The sequence below is a fragment of the Aureococcus anophagefferens genome, assembly GCF_000186865.1.
Source record: "Aureococcus anophagefferens unplaced genomic scaffold AURANscaffold_11, whole genome shotgun sequence".
NCBI classification, from domain to species: domain Eukaryota; class Pelagophyceae; order Pelagomonadales; family Pelagomonadaceae; genus Aureococcus; species Aureococcus anophagefferens.
In genome coordinates, this window is record NW_008705571.1 from 1,227,142 (window position 1) to 1,249,172 (window position 22,031).

Here is a 22,031-nt window from a genome sequence, read left to right on the forward strand (position 1 = left end):
CGCCGCCGCCGCCGCCGCGGCCCCCGGCGCGGGCGCCGCGGCCGCGGGCGCCGCGGGCCGCGGCGCCGGGCCCGCGGGCGGCTGGAGCAGCGGGTGGGGCTGCGGCGCCGCGCGGGGCGCCGGCGGCGGCGCGTGCGGGTGGGGCGCGAGGTGCGGGTGCTGGAGCAGCGGGTGCTGCTGCGGCGGCCGCGGCGGCGCGCCGTAGGGCCCCGGCGCGTAGGGCCGCGGCGGCGGCGCGCCGCCCGCGGCGCGCGGCGGCGGCGGCGGCGCGCGCCCCAGGGGCTGGCCGTGCTGCTGCTGGGGCAGCAGGGGCGGCTCGCTGAGCGCGCGGAAGTGCGTCGGCGGCGGCGGCCCGGAGCTCGCCGCCGCGCCGGGCGACGGGCCCGCGTAGCCGCGCCGCGGGTCGAAGGCCGCGCCCGGCGGGAGCTTCGTCGGGCTCGCCTGGTGCGCGGCGCGCAGGCGCTGCTGCTGCTCGTGGTGGAGCCGCGCGGCCGCGCCGTGCGCGCCGTGCTGCTGCGCCATCATCGCCGCGAGCATCGCCGGGTGCACGTGGCCGCCGTTGACGCGGACCATACCCGGGCTCTGGGCGAGCGCGCGGGCGAGGGCGGCCTGCTGCTGCTGCGCGAGGAAGCGCTGCTGCTGCTGCTGCTGCGCGACCTGCTGGGGCGTCGGCGCGGCCGCCTTGGGCGTCGCGGTCGGCGTCGGCGCCTCCGACGGGCCCGCGGCGCTGGCGCCGTCGGGCGGCGCGGGGATGGGGCCGCGGCCGGGCAGGTCGGCCTTGGCGACCTTCGCCGCGCCGGGGCCCCGGGGGCCCTTGCCGCCGGGCGCGCGCGGCGGCGCGCCGCCGCCGGGCGCGGACGCCGCGCGCCGCGCGGCCGCGGGCGGGCCCGGCGCGTCGCCGTCGACGTCCATGGCGCCGCTCGACGACGCCGTCGACGCCGCCGACGCCGTGCGCCGGTGCGTCTTGCGGCTCGAGCCGCCGGCCTCCGCCTCCTCGACCGCGGACACGTAGGGCCGCGCGTAGAGCACGCGCTCCTCGAATACGGGCTCGTCGCCGGACGGCGGCGCCTCGTCGGCGACGTCCATGGCGTCGCCGGCCGCCGGCGCCACGTCCAGGGACGCGAGGCCCGCGGAGACGACGACGACGCCGTCCTTGTCGCCGACGCGGATCGGCCGCTCCGGGTCCTCGCACTGCGCGTCGACGTTCCGGTTCGTCGCGGTGCCAAAGGGGCAGACGTGGTTCACCTTGACCTGGCCGCAGCGGCCGCACTTGTAGCGGCCCCGGTCCTTGTCGCCGTCGCCCTTGGCGTCGTCGCCCTTGCCGCCCTTGCCCTTGCCGCCCTTGCCCGCCGGCGCCTTCCGCGGCGCCGCCGCGCGCGGCGGCTTCGCCGCCGCGGCCCTGTCGTCCTTGGCGATGGCCGGCAGGATGGCCTTGCGGAAGGCCTCCGTCGTCATGGGCGACAGGCCGTCGCAGAGGCTGTCGTCCTCGCCGTAGGACGAGTTGGGCAGGTCGAGCGACGAGTTCGGGTCGATCGACGACGTCGCCGCGTCGAGGCTGTGGCTCGCGTTGCGCCGCGTCGCGCCCAGGTCCTCGTCGTCGTCGCCGTAGAAGGCCCCGGGCAGGTCCCCGAAGTTGCCCTTCTTCCGCCCGAGGCCCAGGCCCGGCGAGTCGCCGCCGCCGCCGCCGAACGACGTCGCGCAGTGCTCCATGACGCGCGCCCACTCGGGCGTCGACGGCTCCACGTCGAGCGCCATGATGGGGTCGTCGGCCAGCGACCACATGGGGAAGAGGTCCACGTCGTCCGTCGGGGCGGCGACGTGCACGGGCTCGGAATGGATGCGGCGGTGGCCGGGCCGCCCGGTCTGCTCCCGCCGCGACCGCTTGCGGCCCACCTGCTCGGGGCTCGACGCCATGAGCAGGCCGTGGCTCATCGACACGGACCGCCGGATGTCGGACTGGTCGTCGTTCATGGCGCCGGAGAACGCTTTTTCAGAGGGTTTCGCGAGAGCGCCGCCGCCGGCGCGCGCCCACGCCGCGCGGGTCGCCGCCGCGCGATGCGCGCGTCGCCGAGCGCTGGGGGCTCAGGCTGGGCGTGTGTTGGGCCGAGCTGCGCACCTCACCTCTTGAAAAAAAGTGTCGTCGTGTGCGAGCCGACTTGCCCGGTTTGCTTTCTCTCTTTTTTTTTTTAAGGCAAAGCAAGAGCCGCCCGGGATAAAAGTTGGGGTACCCTACGCCGGGTTCTTCGATCGCGCGCCCGGCACCCACCCACCCACCTCCTGGCCAATCAGGGACCTCCCTTTTCGTTAGTTGCCTTCAAGTTGCCGCTCGCAAAATCGCCACAACGCGCGCGCGATTCCGCGCGCGCGCTCTCTCGTGTCGCGGAGCTGCGCGGTCCAATCTCCGCTTTGCGATGAGAACGGGCACCCGCGCCGCTCGACTCGCCGCGGCGAGAAGCGGCGCTTGCCCAGAGACGACGATAGCGGCGTGAAGACACGTCGCCGAGGCGCCGCGCGACCGTCAGCCGCGGCACTGCGGGTCATGACCGCGCGCGCGCGCGCGCGTTACAAGTACCCATCAGTACACTGTAGATTTTCCAAATCAGGCCTCCGGACCCACCCACCCACCTCGTCGTGAGGTTCGAATCTTTTGTCCGTGGGCGGCTCGTGGGCAAAGCAGTCTGGGCGAGTCGTTCGCGCAATGCAGATCGCCCCACGCCTCCTCTACGAATTCATAACACGCCACTACCAGGGCAGGAACGACTTCCGCTGGGCCTTGGCCTCGGCCTTGCGGCGCTTCTCGCGCTCGGACTGCTTCTTGCGGAGCTTGTTCCAGGCCGCGATGGCCTTCTCGTCCTCCGCGTCCTGGAGCTTCTTCGCCTCGTGCTCCCCTGCGGCGGACAACGTCGCCCAAAAAAAACGCGAGAGGCGCCGGGCGACGCGCGGAGGGCCTTGGCGACGGCGACGCCCATGACGCACGCGTGCCGCGCGTTCTCGCGGTCGACGCGGCGCAGCCGGAGCGCGAGCTTCCGCGCCTAACAAAGAAACCGTCGGGAAACCACGCAAAAAAAGAATCCAACGCACCTCCTGGGCCCGCACGTCGTCGGCGGCCGGCGGCGTCGGCCGTCCCGCGGCGCGGTCGCGCTCGACGGCCACCGCGCGCTCGTCGAGGAGGCCCGCGTCGCCGAGCGCGGCCGCGAGGTGCTCGTTGGCCATTTCGGCGCCCTCGGGCAGGGGCGGCGCCAGCGCCGCGTCGGAGAGCGCCCCGGCGACGCGCGCGCGCAGGTCCTCCTCGTGCCGCCGCGGCTTCTTGACGTTCCGCAGCGCCGCCGCGGTCCCGGGCTTCGCGGAGCCCGGCCGCGGGTGCTCCGCGTGCCAGGCCTTGGACCGCTCCGCGGCCTCCTCGTCCGTGGCCGCGTAGGTCGCCGGCTCGCCGAAGACGTCGAGCGCGTCGCCGTCGCCGTCCGGCGGGAGCGCCTCGAGCGCGTCCGCGAGCGCGCCGTCCCCTAAACACCAGGCCAGCACCGTGGCCGCCGGGTCCTCGAAGGGTTCCCGCGCCGCCTCGTCGTCGGGCCGGAAGTCGCCCCTGACCGCGCGCTCGAGGCGGCCGAAGAGGCGGTCGTCGAGGACGGAGTCGTCGAACTCGGGCTGGCGGTCGATCCACTTCCAGAGGAGCGTCGTCGAGCCGCCCCGGGTCGAGTCCACGGGCGGGTACTCGGAGCTCAGGAGCGCCTCCTCGTCCCAGGCCTCGGGCCGGTCGCCGAGCCGCGCGGCCTCGGCCGCGGCCGCGTCGCGCGCGAGCACCGTCGGCGAGTCGAGCTTCAGGAGCGCGTAGAGCGCCGACGCGTGGCTGTTGGGCCGCACGTTGGCGCCGACGAGCCGGAGCCGCACGCGGAACTTGCGCCGCGGCAGCCCGTCCGCGGCGACGGGGCCGTCGCGCCGCCGCTTCTTCTTCGACCGGTGGTCCGACGCCGCGCGCGGCCGGCCGTCCGCCGACTCGACGCCGACGAGCTGCTGCGACTCGGCGTCGAGCAGCGCGCCGAGCTCGCCGTCGAGGAGCGCCGCGGCGCCGCCCGACCCGTCGAGGCGCGCGGCCTCGTCGCGCGCGACCGCGAGCGCCGGCAGCAGGAACTCGCGCCAGCGCTCGGCGAGGGCCCGCACGTGCCTCAGCTCGACGGCGACGTTGGCCTCGCGCTTCGAACGCGCGGCGTGCGACTTGCCGCAGGGCGCCGCCAGCAGCGCGCTCAGCGCCGCCAGCGGCGCCGCGCCGTCGAGGTCCGCGGGCACGCGCGCCAGCAGCGCCGAAACCTCCGACTCCGTCGCCGCCGCGTCCGCCGCTTCCGGTGACGTCGCCATTGGGCGCGGCTGGGTGTGCCGCTCAGAAAGGCATCATGTGTGCGATCGGGGCGCAGCAGCCGTGGGCTGCAATCTTGGGGCTGCTTGGGAAACATTGCGTTCAACAAACGCGATCGATTTTGTTGCAAGCCTCGACCTCGTCGACGACGGCGCAGGCGCAGGGCCGGAGCTGCGGCCCTCCCGCGGGCCATGGTCTACCGCCTCTCCATCACCCTGCACGGCCCCGAGGAGGAGGCGGGCACGGTGACGAAGTGCGCCGTCGACGGCCTCACCTACAACAAGATCCGCGCGGCCTACCCCTTCGCCGGCAGGTTCCACTTCCGCGTGAAGCGGCGCTTCGAGGGGTCGCACGTCTGGTGGGACCTGCGCGGCGACCCGGACGCGCCCGTCGCCGTCGACGACGCGTCGCGCGTCGAGCTCCGCGCCCTGTGCCTCGACGCGGCGGACCCGGCCTGGGACGGCCCCGTCGTCGCCGCGCGGGCCGAGGGCCGCGCCGACGCCGCGCGCGACTACATCCGCGAGAAGACGGAGCGCGCCAAGGAGAAGGCCGCGGAGCTCCGGGAGAAGGTCAAGGCGCACGAGTCCGTCCAGAAGCTCCAGTCCAAGGCGACGGAGATGCGCGGCAAGCTCTCGTCCCAGACCGCCAACGTCCGGGGCAAGCTGAGCCAGTGGCTCGACCGCTAATATGTTGTTCGCTCCATGGCGCTGGGTCCCAAAACCGCGCCGTTACTGGGGGAACCAGCGTCGAAACAGCGACGCGCCCCGCCGCTTCTCCATCTCGCGCGCGGTCTCGACGGCGACCCAGGTCACGGAGCTCTTCGCCGCGAGCTTGAGGATGAAGCCCTTGGCGAAGGGCGGCACCCAGCGCGGGATCTGGAAGTCCGTGGAGTAGTAGAGCCGCGTCCAGCCGCCGGCGAGCTTCTCGCAGTACCAGTAGCCCACCTGGTCCGCGACGTCGGATTTGCGCGTGTAGTCGAGGGAGAAGGACATCGCGTGGTTGAGCGGGTCGTAGACGTGCTCGACGTAAAAGTCGAGCTTCGTCATCGGCACGGCGATCTCGTACTTGGCGCAGGCCACGCGGCAGCCGCTGAGAGTCCACCCTCTTCGATAGACCTCGCACCGCTTCACGTCCTTGATCATGCGGTGGTAGTTGGGCCAGTCGCAGATGCGGCCGAAGACGACGTCGGGCGGCGCCTCGATGTCCTGGATGCCTACACGAACGACGAATCCACATGCCCCGTCACATGGCGGGGAACGAACCGATGGTCCGCTTGAAGCCGTTGGCCTGGGGGATGAGTTTCAGCGCGGGCGTGCCCGACCGGAGCTGCGCCTCCGTGATGCCTTTGAGAGTGACGCCGTACTTGCTCGGGTGCCGCCGGTCGTATTGCTTTAAGATGCCGGTGTGCGGGTGCGGCTCGATGGGTTTGCCGGCGACGACGGTGCACCCGACGGCGACGACGACGGCGCAGAGCGTCGCGGAGCTGCTGCGACCCATAGCACTATGTAGTGCACCTCGACGAGGTCAAAGGTTTCACCTGCCCCGGGGCTGCCTTGACGGTGCACTAGTGATCTGCGATGCGCTCGGATCTGAGTCAAACTCTGACTCTCATGTGCCAGCCAGCCTGACCGCAGCCTCGCCATGCGCGCGCTGCGCCCTGCTGCGACTTCGCAGCGCGAGCGTCGCTCGCCGCCACCAGCACCACCACGAGCCAGCAAAGCCACCAACGACCGCGCGCGGGAGAGCGCCTCCACAGATCCGCGCGCGCCGCACGAACCGCCCACGACGACCGCAGAGCACCACGCGGAAGAAGACGCCATTGAGCACCACCGCCGTCGCACGACCGCCGCGGAAGACACCGGCATCACCTAGGAAGACGCGACGGACGCGAAACGGTTCCGACGGCGGGACCCGATTTTTTATTGATTGATGACGCTCGGCGGCGCGCCGCGATTGCTGCCAGCACCGACGCTCGGCGGCGCGCCGTGACTGCGTTCCCTGTGACTCGTGCCGAGCGCGCAAGCCGCGGCCCTCGGCGCGTTCTTTTCTCGCGACGCGCCGTCGACGGCCGCGGACGTCGCCGCGTTCGCCGCGGCGACGGCACCGGAGCTTGCTCGGGCCATCGCGGCGGCCCTCGCCGCCGCGGGCCTGGACCCGCTGGACGCCGACGCGCCGTGGATGGCGCGCGGCGCCAGCTCCGCGGCGCTCGTCGCCGTCGCGGCCGCGCTCGCGAGGACGCTCTCGCGGGACGTGCCCGCGCTCGCGTGCTTCGACGCGCCGACGCCGCGGGCCCTCGAGGCGTCCCTCGCCGGGCGCACCGCCGCCCCTCCGGCCGACGGCGAACCCGAGTGATGTCGGTTCCTCCACTATCGCCCGCCGACGCTGCCCGCCGCGCTTCCCGCCGCGCTCGTCGGCGCCGAGGGCGCCGTCGCCGTCTCCCGGGCGCCGACCGCGCGCCGGCGCCTCGACGCCGAGGCCTACGGCGGCTTCGTGCCCGACGACCGGCTCCGCAGCGACCCGGCGGTCACGAGCGCCGCGGAGGCGGCCGCGACGGATCCGCAACATTTCGCGCTCCTCGAGGCCGCGTCCGCGGCGCGAGGCGACGTCGGCCGCGGCGCGGGCGTCTACGTCGGCGTCAGCGGCGCCGAGTTCGAAGGTTCAAGCGGCGTCTACGGCGCCGCGGGCGCCGCGCCGGCCGTCGCGGCCGGCCGCGTCGCGTTCGCGTTCGACCTCGCGGGCGCCGCGGCCGCCGTCGACGCGGCCTGCGCGTCGACGCTCGTCGCCCTCGCCGTCGCACTTAGAAACGAAAGCGACGCCCTGGTCCTCGGCGTCAACGCCATCCTCGCGCCCCGACTGCATCGCGCGTACGGCGCCGCGGGCATGCTCTCCGCCTCCGGCCGCTGCCGCGCGTTCGACCGCCGCGCGAGCGGCTTCGTGCGCGCCGAGGGCTTCGGCGCGGTCGCCGTGGCCGCCGCGGGCCGCGGCGTCGACTTCTGCCGCACCGCGCACGGCGGCCGCGCCGCGAGCCTCACGGCGCCGCGCGTCGGCTCGCAGGTCGCGCTCCTCCGCGCGGGCGCGGCCCGTCGGTGGACGGCGCTCGAGGCCCACGGCACGGGGACGCCCCTCGGCGACCCCATCGAGGTGGCGGCGGCGTGCGCCGTCATCGACCGTCGAGCAAGGAGCGATGCCGACGAGCTCGGCCGCGTCCCGGTCACCGCGTCCAAGGCGGCCGTCGGCCACCTCGAGGCCGCGGCCGCGCTCGCGGGCCTCGCGGCGGCGCTCGCCGACGGCGCCGGCGCCAACGCGGCGCTGGCGCGCCTCAACGGCCGCGTGGGCTTCGGCGCGCGGCTCGCGGCGCCCGTCGCGCGCGCGCCGCGGCCCGCCGGGCCCGCGGCCGCGAGCTCGTTCGGCTTCTCGGGGACGATCGCGCACGCGTGCGTCGCCGCGCCGGGAGGCGCGGGCCCCGAGGCCCGAGGCGCGGCGTCGATGCTGCGCGCGGCGCGGCTCTGGCTGCGCGTCCCGACGGCGGCGGCGCCCGCGGTCCGCGCGCGGCGGCGGCGGCGGCGGCCGTTCCGCGCGCTCGTCGTCGGCGTGCTCCGCGACGACGCGGCGGTCCTCCGGGCCCTGCCCCGGGTCGAGGTCGTGCGCGACGCGCGGGACCTCCGGGAGTCGACGAAGAACGTCGTCGTCGGCGTCGGCGACGCGGGCGCGAGGGAGGCGGCGCGGCTCGTCGCCCGACCGGAGCGTCGGGCCGGCCGCGTGCGCTACGCCGCGGCGATCCGCGGCCGCGCGCCGGGCGTCGAGGCCGCGGCGGACGCCGATGACCTCGCGGCCCGCGTCCAAAGCGCCCTGGCGCGGCTCCGGCGGCCCCCGTGCGCCGCGGCGCGCGCGCTCGCGGGACCGCCGGCGCGCGCGTTCGCGGTCGTCGTCGGCTCGGGCGTGTCGGGCCTCGCCTTCGCGCGCGCTCTGCATCACTACGCGGCCGTCGTCGTCCTCGAGCGCGAGGCCCACGTCGGCGGCGTCTGGCGCTCCCAGGCCAACGAGACGTCGCGCGTGAACACGTCCGAGGCCGCGTACCGCTGCCACGACGCGGGCGCGGGCGACGACGCGGACCACACGCCGGCCTGCGATATTCTCGCGAACCTGCGGCGCGTCGCCGCGACCTACGGCACCTTTTTATTTCGATCGCCGGCGGTCGCGTGCCGCAGCGCGGCCGGCGACCACGCGGTGCTCGTCGGCCCGTCGCGGCGCGTCGTCGCCGCGGCGCTCGTCTGCGTCTGCGCGAACCGGCGCCTCGGGCGCCTGCGGCGCCTGGCCTTTCCCTCGGAGGGCGCCTTCCGGGGCCGCGTCGCCTACGGCGCGGGCGACGACGCGGCGCGCGTCGACTTCCGCCGCGCGCGCGTCGTCGTCGTCGGCGCGGGCGCCTTCGCGACGGAGAACGCGCGCACGGCCCTCGAGGGCGGCGCGGCGCGCGTCGCCGTCGTCCAGCGCCGGCGCGGCAGCGTCTGCCCGCGCATCGTCGACTACCTGAACTTTTCGCGGCCGTACGACGGCGCGTTCGCGCACCGCGCCGAGGGCAACCGGCTCGTCTTCGCCGCCTGGAAGGGCGCCTTCGCCGCCTGCGGCGTGACCGAGCCTGAGTGCTGGCGCGCCGGCAGGCTCGCGCCCGCGGGGCACACGATCTCCGTGTCCGACGTCTGGCTCGTCGCGCACGCGTGCGGCTCGCTGTCGACGGCGCTCGGCCGCGTCGGCGGCGTCGGCCCCGACGCCGTGACCGTCGGCGCCGCGTCCATCCCCTGCACCGTCATCCTCAAGTGCGTCGGCTTCTGGAAGAACGCGGCGCTCCGGCGGCTCCTCGGGGCCAACGGCCTCGGCGCGAACAACGTCGTCCGCCGGGGCCTCTGCTACCAGGCCGAGGCGATCCTCGACAACGTCGGCGGCTACCAGAGCCCGTCGGGGAGCAGCTACGTCGAGGGCGCCCAGCTGTCCATCCTCCTCCTGACGGCGCAGCTGCGCGACGCGGGCACGGTCGAGGCCGCGGGCCGGCGGCTCGACGTCGTCGACGCGCGGGCCTCCGAGGGCCTCCTGGGCCTCGGCACGAGCCCCGGCGCCGTCGCGGCCCTCGGGCCCCGGTTCCTGGAGGCGGCGCGCGCCCGCGTCCTCCGCCGCTGCCTCGCGTTCCACGAGACGGCCCTCCCGGCGGCCTACGTCGCCGAGAACGCGCGCGACTGGCGCGCGCTCTTCGCGCTCTGCGGCGGCGCGGCGCAAGCGTACCCCTTTGCATCGCTCCTGGACGGCCTCGCCGGCGAGTGGGTCGACCCGGCGCTCGCGCTCGGCACGGCCGCGAGCCTCCGGGCGACGGCGCCGGACGTCGCCGCGCGGCTCGAGCGCTGGGCCGCGACCGTCGCGACGGCGCCGACGAGCGCCGCGCGGCCCCGCCGCGCGCCGAGCGGCGTGCCCGCGACCGTCGTCGAGTCCTGCGTCGCCTTCGTCCTCGGCACGGCCGTCGCGGCCGACGCGCCGCTGCTCGAAGCCGGGCTCGACTCGCTCGGCGCGACCGTCTTCGCCGAGACCCTCGCGCTCGAAGCGTCGGTCCAAGTGCCCGCGACGATCGTCTTCGACGCGCCGTCGCCCAGCGCCGTGCTCCGGTTCCTGTCCCCCGCCGCGGACGACGACGGGCCGGCGGTCCCTCTTTCGCGCTCGACGGCGGCGATCGCGCGCGCGGTCCTCCGCTTTCCCGGCGGCCGCCTCGTCCTCGGCCTCGTCGCCGCCGTGGCGGCGGCGTCGACGCACAGCCCGCGGCCGACGTCGGCGTCCTACGGCGCCTTCCTCCGCGCGAGCTTCGGAGCCGCGACGCTCGGGCGCGTCGAGGCGTCGACCGTCGACGTGCGCCAGCTCGCGCTCCTCGACGTCGCGGGCGCCCTCGGCCCGCCGCGGAGCGCGGGCGTCTACGTCGCGGCGCTGGGCTTCACGCGGCCCCGCGGCGGCGAGGCGCTCGAGCCGAACGCGTACTCGTCGACCGGCGACCTGCTCTCCGTCGCCGCGGGCCGCGTGTCGCACGCCCTCGGCCTCGAGGGGCCCTGCCTCGCCCTCGACACGGCCTGCTCCGCGTCCCTCGTCGCCCTGGCCATCGCCGCGGCGGCGCTGGGCCGCGGGACCTGCGCGGAAGCGGCCGTCGCGGCGCTCTCGGTCGTCGAGGCGACCGTGTCCGCGTCGCACGCGGTCGCGGGCCTCGTGTCCCCGCGGGGCCGCTGCCACGCCTTCGACGGCCGCGCCGACGGCTACTGCCGCGCCGACGGCCTCGCGGCCTACCTCCTCGGCGGCGACGGGCCCGACGACGTCTCGGGCGTCGAGGCGCGGCACGACGGCGGGAGCGCGTCGCTCGCGGCGCCCAACGGGTCGTCCCAGCGGCGGCTCCTGCGCTCCGTCGACGGGGCCACGATCGCTTTGGAGGCCCACGGCACGGGCACGGCGCTCGGCGACCCCGTCGAGGTCGGCGCGGCCGTCGACGCGCTCGGCGACACGCGCGCGGCGGCCGTCAAGGGCGTCGCGGGCCACGCGGAGGCCTGCGCGGCGGCGGCGGGCCTGGCGGCGCTCCTCGGCACGGCCCTCCGGCGCGGGTCCCTCGCGCCGAGCGCCGAGCTCCGGTCGCTGAACGCCTACCTCGCGCCGCTCGCGCGGACCTTCGCCGCGGCCGCGGACGCGGCGCCGATTCCCGCGCGCCGCGGCGGCCGCCTGAGCTCCTTCGGCTTCAGCGGCACCATCGCCCACGGCGCCTTCGCGTCGAGGCGCGACGAAGCTTCAGTGCCGCGCCGGGATAGGACGCGCGCGCGGTCGAGGACGGCCCGGGCGATCCGCGAGCCCGAGCCCCGTTGTTTCGCGGCGCCCTGCGCCGAGCACGTCGTCGCCGGCCGCGTCCTCGCGCCCGGCGTCGCCTACGTCGAGCTCGCCCTCGCGGCGTCGCGCGCCGGCGCACTCGCGGGGCTCGCGTTCCTCCGACCTGGCGTCGGCGACTTCGAGCCGCGCGTCGCGGCGCGCGGCGGATCCTTCGACGTCCTGGCGCGCCGCGGCTCGACGGTCACGACGCTCGCGACGGGCCGCTTCTCGGAGGCCCGCGGCGCCCAGCCCGCGACGCGAGGCGTGCCCTCCGCGCGGCGCGTCCGCCGGATCCCGCCGAAGCCGAAGGCGCCGGCGCCGCGACGCCGCGTCCGTCGGGCGACGCCCGCGAGCGACCCCTGCGTCATCTGCTTCGAGGCGGCGGGCCGGTCGCTCCGGTGCCGCGTCGCCCGGACGGCGCGCGGCTTCGCGTGGACGCGATGGGCCGGCGTCCGGGGCTCGCGGCCGCGCTTCCGACCCGGCGCGCTCCGCGGCGTTTTCTTCCGCCGACCCGAGGCGCCGCCGAAGCCGTCGCCCCCGACGCCGACGCGCGCCGCGCTCTCTGCCGTCGCGGCCGAAGCGCCAAAGGCGATCACCCGCCGCGCGGCCGCGCGGCGGCGGGCCGTGTCCGTCGAGGACGTGCTCCTCGAAATGACGGGAACCACCCGCGATCGTACGACGCCGCTGCTCGCGGCCGGGCTCGACTCCATCTCCGCCGTGGAGTTCGCCCGCCGGCTCAGCGCGCGCGCGGGCTCGGACTTCCCCGCGACGCTCCTCTTCGACCACCCGACGGCCGCCGACGTCGCGGCGCTCGCGGGCTCGGCCGCGGCCGCGCCGACGCGCTCCGCGGATCGCTCCGTCGCCGTCGTCGCCGTCGTCGCGCCCGAAGCGCCGGCGCCGGCGACGTCCGCGGGCCTCGGCGCCCACGCGGCGGCCCTGCCCGTCGACGCGCTCGTCCTGGGCGCCGTCGCGTGCTCCTCGGCGCCCGCGGGCCGCGCCTGGCCCCCGGACGCCGCGGCGGCCTACGGCGCCTTCTTCTGTCGCGGCGACGCGACGGCGGACGCCGCGGCGCACGCGATCCGCGCCGCGGAGGCCGCGGCCATGGATGCGGAGATGCTGCTCCTCCTCGCGGCCGCGTCGCGCCTCGGCGTCCGCGACGACGACGCCGCGGGCGTCTACGTCGGCGCGGGCGCGGCGCTGGCGGGCCTCGGCGAAACCGCGACGCGGGCGAACGCCTACGCGGGCACGTCGACGGCGCTCTCCGTGGCGTCGGGCCGCCTCGCGCACGTCCTCGGCTTGTCCGGTCCCGCGGTGTCGCTCGACACGGCCTGCTCCTCGTGGCTCGTCGCCGCGCACCTCGCCCTCGCCGGCGGCTGCGCGCGGGCCGTCGTCGCGGCCGCGGGCGTCCTGCGAGCGGGCGCGTCCCGGGCCTACGCCGCCGCCGCCATGCTGTCGCCGCGCGGGCGCTGCCACGCGTGGGACGCGCGCGCCGACGGCTACTGCCGCGGCGAAGCCTGCGTCGCCCTGGGGCTCGGCGCCGGCCGCGCGGCGTCCGCCGTGCGCCAGGACGGCCGGAGCGCGAGCCTCACGGCGCCCAACGGCGCCGCCCAGCGGCGCCTCCTCGCCGCCGTCGCCGGGGACGCCGCGGCGGCGCTCGAGGCCCACGGCACGGGCACCGCGCTCGGCGACCCCATCGAGGCCGCCGCGGCCGCCGCCGCGTTGGCGGACGGCGCGAGTGCCGCGTCCATGAAAGCTGGCGCGGGGCACCTCGAGGCCTGCGCCGCCGCCCTCGGTCTGCTCGCGCTCCGCGCGGGCGGCGGGGCGAACGCGCAGCTCCGACGATCGAACGCGCACCTCGCGGCCCTCGGCGCCCGCTTTCGGCGCCCCGTCGAACGCGCCGCCAGCGGCTTCGCGGCGCGGCGCCTCAATTCTTTCGGCTACAGCGGCACCATCGCCCACGCCGCCTTCGACGACGAGAGCCGCTTTCGCGTTTCGAGCCGGCTCGCGGCGGCGTCGCTCTTTCGCGCCGCGCGCGAATTATTCCCGGTCGGCGACGGCTCCTCGGCAGCTATCTGCGAGCTCGTCGGACGCGACCCCACCCCCTTGTCCGAAGGCACGCATCTCTCCTACGAGCGGCGCTCATTCGGCGCGCGGATCGAGGGGCGCGTCGTCGTCGGCGACCTCGACGTCGCGTCTCTGCTCTTCGACCGCTCCGGTGCCTTGCTGGGCCGTCTACAAAGGTCAATTCCGCTCGAAGCCGCCTTCACCGTTGCCCTGTGCACAGCGGCGGCCCTCGAGACGGGCGTCCTGGACAGAAGCGCGGCCGACGTCCTGGCGATCGACGCGATCGAGTCGCGCCCCGCGAACGCGGTCTGGATCGACGTTTGACGGGTTCTGGACTAGTCGCGCTTCCATACTACGAACGTGACGCTACTCGATGCCCAAGGCGCCGTCGCGCTCCGCGCACTCGGCGTACACGCGCGACGCGCCGGCGCCTCGTCGCTCCCGCCGGTCGCCCGAGACGCCCGGAGACGCCGCCGCGCGGACGAGGCGGGCATCGTCGCCCTGGACTACCACGCGCCGAGTCTCTGCGTCCGCGCGACGGACGTGGAGCACTTCCACGGCAGCCCCGGGCGCTACACTGTGGGCCGAGGCCAGGAGCTCGTCACTTTCGCGAGCGACGACGAGGACGCAGTTTCGATGGCGCTGTCGGCGCTTTGTCGGCTGCTCGCTCGAAGCGAACTTGCTTTCGAGGACATCGGCCGACTCGAGTGTGGTACGGAGAGCGGCGTCGACCGTGGCAAGTCCACAAAGTCCTTCCTCATGTCTTTGTTCGAGGCGACCGGCGACCTCGACGTCCAGGGCGCGGACGCCGTGAACGCCTGTTACGGCGGTACGAACGCGCTCTTGAGCACCAGGAACTGGATTCACGGCCCTGAATGGACCGGGAGGTACGGCGCCGTCGTCTGCTCTGACCCGGCCGTGCACCCGGACCCGGCTCAATTGGCCGGCGTCGGCGCGTCGGCGGTGTCCTTGCTCGCGGGACCGCGCGCTTCTCTGGCCATGGAGACCCGGTGCACGACCTTCGTCAAGCATGCCTGGGACTTTTACCGGCCCATCGGATGGTCGTCCAACGACGCCCTCGTAGACGTCGCCGTGGCTACCAGTCAGTACGAAGAGGCCATGCTCTGGTGCCAGGGCCGCTTCGATCGTCGCGACCTTCTCCTCGTCTACGTTCGCGTCGCCTACCACTGCAACGCTCCGTACCATGCCAAGCGGAACTTCCGAGTCATGTGCGAGGCCATGCACGCCCTATCGAAAGGCGATCACGAGCGGCTCTACGACAGGCACGTCCTGCCCGGCACGGCGATCAGCGCTCAGAACGCGACGACGTACACGTGCCCTCTGTACGCGTGTCTTCTTTCGCTCGTTATCTGAGGAACTGACGGACGAGTCTTGTGCTTTTCCTACGGCTCGGGGTGCGCCGCGAGCATGTTCGCCTTTGAGTCTGACGGCCTCCCCGTCCATCCTTCGGACGCGCTCGAACGTTTGGCGCGTCGAAAGCCGAAGACGATTCCCGATGCGCTGGCTCTGATTACCGCTTTTGAAAGCACACACGGCCGCTTCGGCTTCGAGCCATCGTGGTCCTCGGATCGTCAGGATGGCGCGTTTTACCTCGGCGAAGTGACCGCGGTCGGCGTGCGGGAATACGCGCGGCACGAGTCTCGAGGCGCTTCGCTTCGCGTGCGCCGGGACGACGCCGCCACACGCATCGAGATGGTGCGACCGCACGTGGATGACGATTTACTGGCCGATTTCATGCGCGCGCTGGACGCGAACCGCCTTCACATATTTGTGCCTTGCGAGTCGTCGGACGCGGAGCCGGAATCGTCGCTCGAGCTCGATCTCATCCGGAAGGTGCTCGTCAATGATGTGCGGATCGCGACGATCTGCGCCGGCGCTACGCTGGGTAGGGTCATGCTATTTCTGGCGCTTTCGGACGTGGTTCTTGGGACGGTGGAGTCGCGATTCGGGTTTCCCGGGGCTCTTCCCGGAGCCGCGTCCGCCGCGCTCGGTCGGCGCGTCTCCTCGCAGCTCGTGCGGCGTTGGGTGCTGATGCGCGAGATCTTGGACGCCCGCACAGCCATGCTGAGCTCGCTCATTGACGGCATCGCCATGCAAAGGAGCGACGCCGAGCTCGAGCTGAGCTTGCAGCTGGGACGCTCGAGCCCCCGAACTGAACTCTTGCCAGCGAGCCCTCCTCGCGCTCGCGACGAGCCGACTGCCTCGTGGGCGCGCGCTGGAGTCCTTCAGCTCGCATTAGGGCCGCTTCCATAGACGCTCGTGGCGCGAAGCGACCTGCACGTGGCCATCGTTTACAATTTTTCCCCTTCGCCGCGACTAGACGTGCTACGCAACCTGGACGCTCCTCTCCTCGAGGTCGCGTCGCGCGCGGTCACGAAGCTCGCGGACTGGACCGCGTGCGTCCTCGGCGCCGAGGCTTTCGGTCTCGCGGCTTCGACGCACGACACGGCGGCGACGGCGCAGCAGCACGCGCTTACGCTGGCTTTCACCATCGCGTCGGCTCCGCAGACCGGGACGCGGAACACGACGCGCCTGCTTCGATTGGACTCGCCCCCCGCGAAGGAATGCCTTCGCCAGCCGGTGTTGGTCGACAAATTGAGCGTCACGTTCGAAACCATGCTGAATAAAGCAGCCCAACCCTGAAACATGACGATCACAACGCCCGAGCCTGGCGTCGTCAGCTTCCGCTGCAGCAGGCTGTCCGAAACGGAGCTCCGCGGCGCTATCGCTCAAATGCGACCGACGTCCTGCGTCCACGTATTCTGCATTGGACCGCACGGCGTCGACCGGCAGTGCATCTCGCAGCTGTGAGAAGTCGCCTCGCGCTGCGAGCGACCCACGTTCGCGATAGTCTCGGGATGCCAGCCCCGCGAATTGCTGTCCGCGGTCGACGTCGTGCTCGCCCACAGTCACCAAGCGACCCAGGACGTGATCCTATCTCTCATTGCTCGTCTCGGTGATCTGGACGGTGTACGCGCTTACCTGCGGGCTACGACGCCGGAGGAAGCATTCCTGAGAGCGGCGACGCGGACCGTCCGTCGCGCGGCGCACGCGGGTCGGAGGCGAGTGCGCCTGGACTTTGAAGACAAAGGCCTGATCCGCACGGAACTCAACGATCCCACGACGTTCAATGCGCAGACGCCACCTTTCATGGAGAGCCTGCTGTCCTGCGCGCGCGAGGTACGTCGGCTCTGCGCGTTCGCCGACTCGCCGGCTCACGTTCTCGAGGGTGTAGGCGCCCACTTCTGCACCGGAGGCCGACATGACGAGCATCAGCAAACACAATCATTCTCCGCGGCGCTGGCGGACCTGAGCGCGCAGAGCTCCATCACCGCGGAGATTCGAGCGTCGCTCTTCGCGACCTCGGCCGCCGTCCACGGGAAACTGATCGGAGGCGGCGTCGCCCTCGCTCTGGCCGCGGACTGGCGCGTGTGCCCCGAAGCGACGACGTTCACCTTCGGGAATCTCCCGCGGGGCGTCAATCCGATCTTGATGTTCAGCCGGGCGCTGCCGCTGATGGTCGGACGGAGCCCGGCGTTCCAGATCTACGTCGAAGACGCCGCGCTCTCGAGCTGGGAGCTCCGTTCGCTCGGACTCGTGAACGAGGTCGTCGCAGACACCGAGGAGGCGAGGCGATGTGCAAAATACGTCGCCGTGGACCGTCCCCTCGCACGAAGCAGCTCCGCGCGGATCTGTTCGACCGACGCAGCCCACGCCGCGCGAGAGGTGATCTACTTCGCCGAGTCCTCCGCGGCTCGTCCTCGACACGTCGAGACGCATCATGTGACACGTGCACGAGAACCTCCAAGACCCCGCGTGCAGATGGCTATGCCAGCCGGCCTCGAAGACGCCGCCGTGATCGCGCGGGTCTTCGAAGTCCTGGGGACCCTCGCCTCTCGCGATGCTCCACTCATGGCCGCTGGCGTCGACTCCTTGGGCGCCACCGAGCTTCAGAAGGCGCTGAGCGCGGACCTGAGTGTCGAATTGCCGGCGACGCTTCTGTTCGATCACCCGTCGGTGTCCGCGATAGTCGAGTTCGTGGCCAGCGCCAGCGAAACAGTCGAGGCGGCGATGAGCCTCGCCCGTGTACAAGCGCCGACGGACACCTCCAGCGCTCTGGGAGTGTCGAAGGTGACGATGAAAATTGCCGGAGACGTCGCGACGGCGCCTCGACTTCGCGAGCTCGCTTCGGGAGCGAGCACGACGCCCTCGAGCATACCCGCGACGCGGTGGAACGTCGTCGAGCCTGCGTCTGCGACGTATGGATCGCTCATCGTCGACGGGCTGCGGGTCGACAGTCGGAGCTTCGGCATCCAACCGTTCGCGGCCGAGCAGCTCGATCCATAGTTCCTCGTGTTGTTGGAGGCCGCCGCTACGTCGTTGCACGAGCGTGCGTCCGCCGACGTCGGAGTCTACGTTGCGCTGCTTGGATAGCCCGTCGAACGAGCGGCGGCAAGCGAGCTCGCTCCCAAGGGAGCGCAGCAGATATCGGGCGCGTCGGGGCAATTATCCTTTTCGCTCGGCCTCACGGGCCCTTGCGTGACACTGGACACAGCCTGTTCGTCCTGGCTCGTCGCAGCGCACCTGGCCCGTGCCGCTGTGTTTCGAAGCGAGTGCTCTCTGGCGACGGCCGCCGGCGCCGGCATCCTCGGAGCCGCGTGCGGTCGCTCGTTTTCCCTCCAGGGCATGCTCTCGGAACGCGGTCGTTGCCACACCTACGACAGCCGGGCGGATGGATACTGCCGGGGCGAGGGGTGCGTTGTGGTCGTACTATGATCGACTGGCGAGGCTCGAATCATCGCGCTGGCGGTGCAAAGCGACGGACCGAGCGCGAGCCTCGCGGCTCCGAACGGATCCGCGCAACGCCGACTCCTCGCGGGCGTGCGCTCTGATTCCTATTCATGCGTAGCAGCTCTCGAAGCACACGGAACGGGAACCGCTCTCGGAGATCCGATCGAGGTCGGCGCCGCGGCGCTCGCGCTGGAAGACGAGGTCGCGTCAGCGTCGCTCAAGGCCAACGTTGGGCATCTCGAAGCGGTCGCGGGTGGAGCTGGGACGGTGTCGCTACTGCTGATTCCATTGTTGGCGGCCCAGGTCTCGCCGAATGCGCAGCTACGGCGGCTCAATCCGCATCTCGACTCTCTCATCAGGGAGGGTGGTTTCTTGATGCCGGTACAGGACGCGCTCCTTCGAGCCACTCACGACACCGACGGTCGAGTGAGCTCTTTTGGCGCTACTGGGACCATCGCGCACGGGTTATTTGTGGCACGACGGCAATCATGGAGCTTTGCTCCTCGAAGACAACCTGCGTCGATGTTTCGTTGTGAAAGTGCTGCTCCGTCCAAGGCTGTTGCCTCTTGGATCGCAATTCCCTGTGAAGAGATTATCAACGAGACGCTCGCTTCTTCGATTCGCGAGCAGAGGCAATCGCTTGGCCCATTCTCAATTCTCGCGATCTTGGTTCGAGCGTGCCGCGGCGACGTGTGCAGACCGCTCTCCGCCGTGGACCGCAGACTCGTGGAGATTCAACAGCGTCTCATGATGCTCGACGTTGCGCTCCTGCATCCTCTGCGGCGCATCCCATCAGCGCGCGCCCCAACGACGCGACGCGAGAGGACGGCGCCTCGCGTTTTGTTCCTCCACGGCATGGACACCTACGGCGAGTTCCAAGCGCGCTTGCTGGACTGCCAGGGGTGGTCGAAGGCCGCCGAGTGGGTCACGACGAGCGCTCCGCACCGAGGCGCTGACTTCTCCGGAGGAGCCGGCGGCGTCTCGCTGCGAGCTCGATTCGGATACGAGCCGGGACGGTCGCGGTCCTGGCGGCTCATCTCCGAGTACTCGGTGACGAGCAAGAGCCAGGCGGAGATGTTCGCCCGGATCCGTCGCGCGACGGACGCGAGCGCCGACGAGTACGGGCTGCTGGGCGACTGGGCCGCGTCAGTCGACCTCGTCGTTCGCGCCGCGACCGAGCAAGCTCCCCTGGACGGCATCGCCGGCATCAGCGAGGGCGGTACGGTGGGCGCGATCCTCTTCTCGCAGCATCTCCGCGGCGAGGTCTACCTCGGCAGCGGCTACCGGGGACGGCTGGTCTTGACGTTCTGCGCGCTGACGTCGCCCGCGCATTCTCGCATGTACGCGGACCCGATGCCGTGCCTCGCGAGCCTCCATCTGACGGGAGACACGGACACCGCGGACGTATGGCACATGGGTGGACAGACGGCGGCGCTGTTTGGCCCGTGGTCGGGCTTGGGCCACTTTCGCGGCGGGCACAAGCTCCCGAGGCTGAGCGACGCGTTGAGTCGCACCGTGAACGAGCTGCGCGAGCAGAGCTTCGGGCTGAGCGTTCTTCGACGATGGGATCGCTCCGTGCCGTCTCGTTCGAGCGGCGGAACGAGCATCCCGACACGCCGGGCTCGACCGTTGGTCGAGGCCGCGGCGCCTGTCCGCGTCTCGATTCGGGCGACGGCGACGACGTTGCGTGCTCATTGGCGAGGCAAGGGCGTGCTTCATGTGGAGGTCTCAGCACAGCTTGATGCCTTGGATGTTGTCCAGAAGCACGCTACGTGTCACGCAGTCGTCTTGGCAAGCAGTTCGCGAGTTGTCGAGAATATGGGCGCGATACGAGACTTCTCCGAGCCAGTCGTGTCCGTGCTAGCCGGGCGTGCGGCTTCCATGGACGTCGCACGAGCAGCCGACTGGCTGGTCGCGACGCGGACTCACATTGGTCGTTGGTCGCTCGCGGAACGCGGCCCGAGCTCCGTCGGCTTCGACTCGGCAGACGCGGCTCGGCTGCTTGGCGAGTGCACGACGATGCTGGCCTCCGTCGGTGTCATCGGCGCTCGCAACACGCTCGTGTCGATGCGCGCTGAATGTCAGGAGAGCTTTCATCCGAACGACGTGGTCGCGCGACTAAAAGAGACGGTGACCGTTTGCGCGATGCGCGGCGCTCGCTTCTGCGCGAGCGGCGTCGTCTTCGGGCGCAGCAGTGCCGTTCTGCTGACAGCACGTGCGGGTCCCGCTCTCACCTGGCGTCGCGGCGGCATCGTCTGCGTCGAAAGCTCGCGACCGCTCGTCCAGGGCCGCGCGACGTGGTCTCGCGCCGTCGCCGTCGTCGTCGAGCTCGATGGCAGCGACGACATCTCGGCACGGCCATATGTTCCTATGCTCGCGGTAGTCGAATTCGCTGCTCTTTGGCGTTGCGACTGCGTCGTCGGGGTCGGAAGAATTCACGGTGCCGACCGCAGGGCCATTTCTCAGTCCGCTGCGACTAGGGCAATTCATGCTTACGCGGATGCGCTTCTCACGACTCGTGACTCGACAGCGCTGGCCGCACCCCTTCGTCGTCTCGTGGAGCATACCAGCAAGCGATCCATTTCCAAGCCGGCCTTAAGCATGATCCTCCAAGACCACACGCTGCGCGTCAAAGCCGACGGAGACTCGGCCGCCTTGAGCGTCATCCTGATGATGAGCGACCGAGCTGGAATCAGGGCGTCTCTCGACAACCGCGATGCTCCACGCCCCCGCTACCAGCAGCCGGGCTCGTCGCCTTCTTTGACGTGTCGATACAGCACGCTCGCGTCGTCCCACGCGGGTCGCGCGGCTTGGGTCGCGCTGCTGCTGCGGCCGACGAGCGACTTAGGCATGCCCCGGCTCGTCGTGCACATGTCGTGCGATGAGCCTGGAATCGTGACGCTGGAGCTGAACGACCCTTCGACTTTGAACGCGATGACGCCGGAGCTGCTGCTGGGTCTGTCGTTCTCGGTTCGCGCGGCGCTCCTACACGAGAGCGCGCGCGGCCTCGTGCTCCAGGCCGCGGGTCCCCACTTCTGTACGGGCGGGCGGTACGATGCGGCGTCCCAGGGCAAGGTCCCGCAGTGGGTCCACGGGAGCGGGCTCGTGCTCGACCGGATTCGGACCGCGCCGCTGCGGTCGACGTCCGTGCTGCACGGAGCGTCCATCGGCGGGGGCCTCCTGCTCGGCCTCGCCGCGGACCGTCGCGTGTGTACTCCGAGAGCAGTGCTCCGGCTCGGCGTCGCTCCTCACGGCCTGAGCCCCATCGTCCGGGCGACGGACGCGGTCCCGCGGACGGTCGGCTACGGAGTCGCGGCCCAGATGTACCTCGCGGACCACGAGCTGGATGCACAGCAGGCGCTCGCGTCCGGCTGCGTCCACCGCATCTCGTCGGACGCGGGGACGGCGAGGCGCTTCGCGCGTCGGGGCGCGTCGGCGAGCGGTCGGACCGTCGAAGCGACGGACACCCGTCTCATCCAGGAGACGCTGCTCAACGGCGAGGCGAGCGGCGCCGTGAGCGAAGCGCTGTTCGTCATGCTGCTGCGCCGGGCGGCGCCGCGGAGGAGTTTGACAGCCGTGGCGTCCCCCGAGGCGAGCGCGCCCGGCTCGCCGCCGTCGTCGCCCATCGTCTCGCCGCTGCTCTCCCCGCCGACGTCGCCGGTGACTCGACAAAGCCGGGCCCTCGAGACGGTCGCGTCCATCTGCGCGGCCGTGGCCGGCGCCCACGTCGACGCCCAGGGCCCGTTGATGGAGGCCGGCGTCGATTCCCTCGGCGCGGCGGAGATCGTCGGCCGGCTCACCGCGGAGTTCGAGCGAGAGCTGCCCGCGACGCTCCTCTTCGACCATCCGACCGCGGCGGCCATCGCCGCCTTTCTGCAGCCCGGCTGCGTCCTGGAACCGCTGGACCTCGGCCCACCGCTCCTGCCGC

General features: G+C 72.6%; 4 protein-coding genes across 4 annotated transcripts in view; 2 read left to right on the forward strand and 2 right to left on the reverse strand.

Moving 5' to 3' along the window:
* AURANDRAFT_64786 (hypothetical protein) overlaps positions 1 to 4,353 on the reverse strand; it is a gene marked incomplete at both ends in the record, with an annotated part of 5,029 nt that extends 676 nt beyond the window's left edge. Inside the window, 3 exons of the mRNA XM_009039439.1 lie at positions 380 to 1,985; positions 2,903 to 3,032; positions 3,082 to 4,353. Coding sequence (XP_009037687.1) covers positions 380 to 1,985; positions 2,903 to 3,032; positions 3,082 to 4,353 — 3,008 coding nt within the window. The remainder of the gene's footprint in view (positions 1 to 379; positions 1,986 to 2,902; positions 3,033 to 3,081) is intronic.
* Positions 4,354 to 5,079: 726 nt separating this feature from the next.
* Positions 5,080 to 5,848, reverse strand: AURANDRAFT_64787 (hypothetical protein; the record flags this gene model as incomplete). The annotated part of the gene is made up of 2 exons (XM_009039438.1): positions 5,080 to 5,564; positions 5,614 to 5,848. The coding sequence occupies 2 exons, from the start codon at positions 5,846 to 5,848 to the stop codon at positions 5,080 to 5,082; spliced, it is 720 nt and encodes a 239-aa protein (XP_009037686.1).
* A 7,926-nt stretch (positions 5,849 to 13,774) lies between these two features.
* On the forward strand, positions 13,775 to 14,344 carry AURANDRAFT_5451 (hypothetical protein; the record flags this gene model as incomplete). The annotated part of the gene is made up of 1 exon (XM_009039258.1): positions 13,775 to 14,344. A coding segment is annotated over one exon (570 nt), but the record flags the coding sequence as incomplete, so codon positions are not given.
* A 3,462-nt stretch (positions 14,345 to 17,806) lies between these two features.
* AURANDRAFT_27552 (hypothetical protein) lies at positions 17,807 to 18,088 on the forward strand (the record flags this gene model as incomplete). Its single annotated transcript, XM_009039407.1, has 1 exon — positions 17,807 to 18,088. A coding segment is annotated over one exon (282 nt), but the record flags the coding sequence as incomplete, so codon positions are not given.
* Positions 18,089 to 22,031: the final 3,943 nt, after the last annotated feature.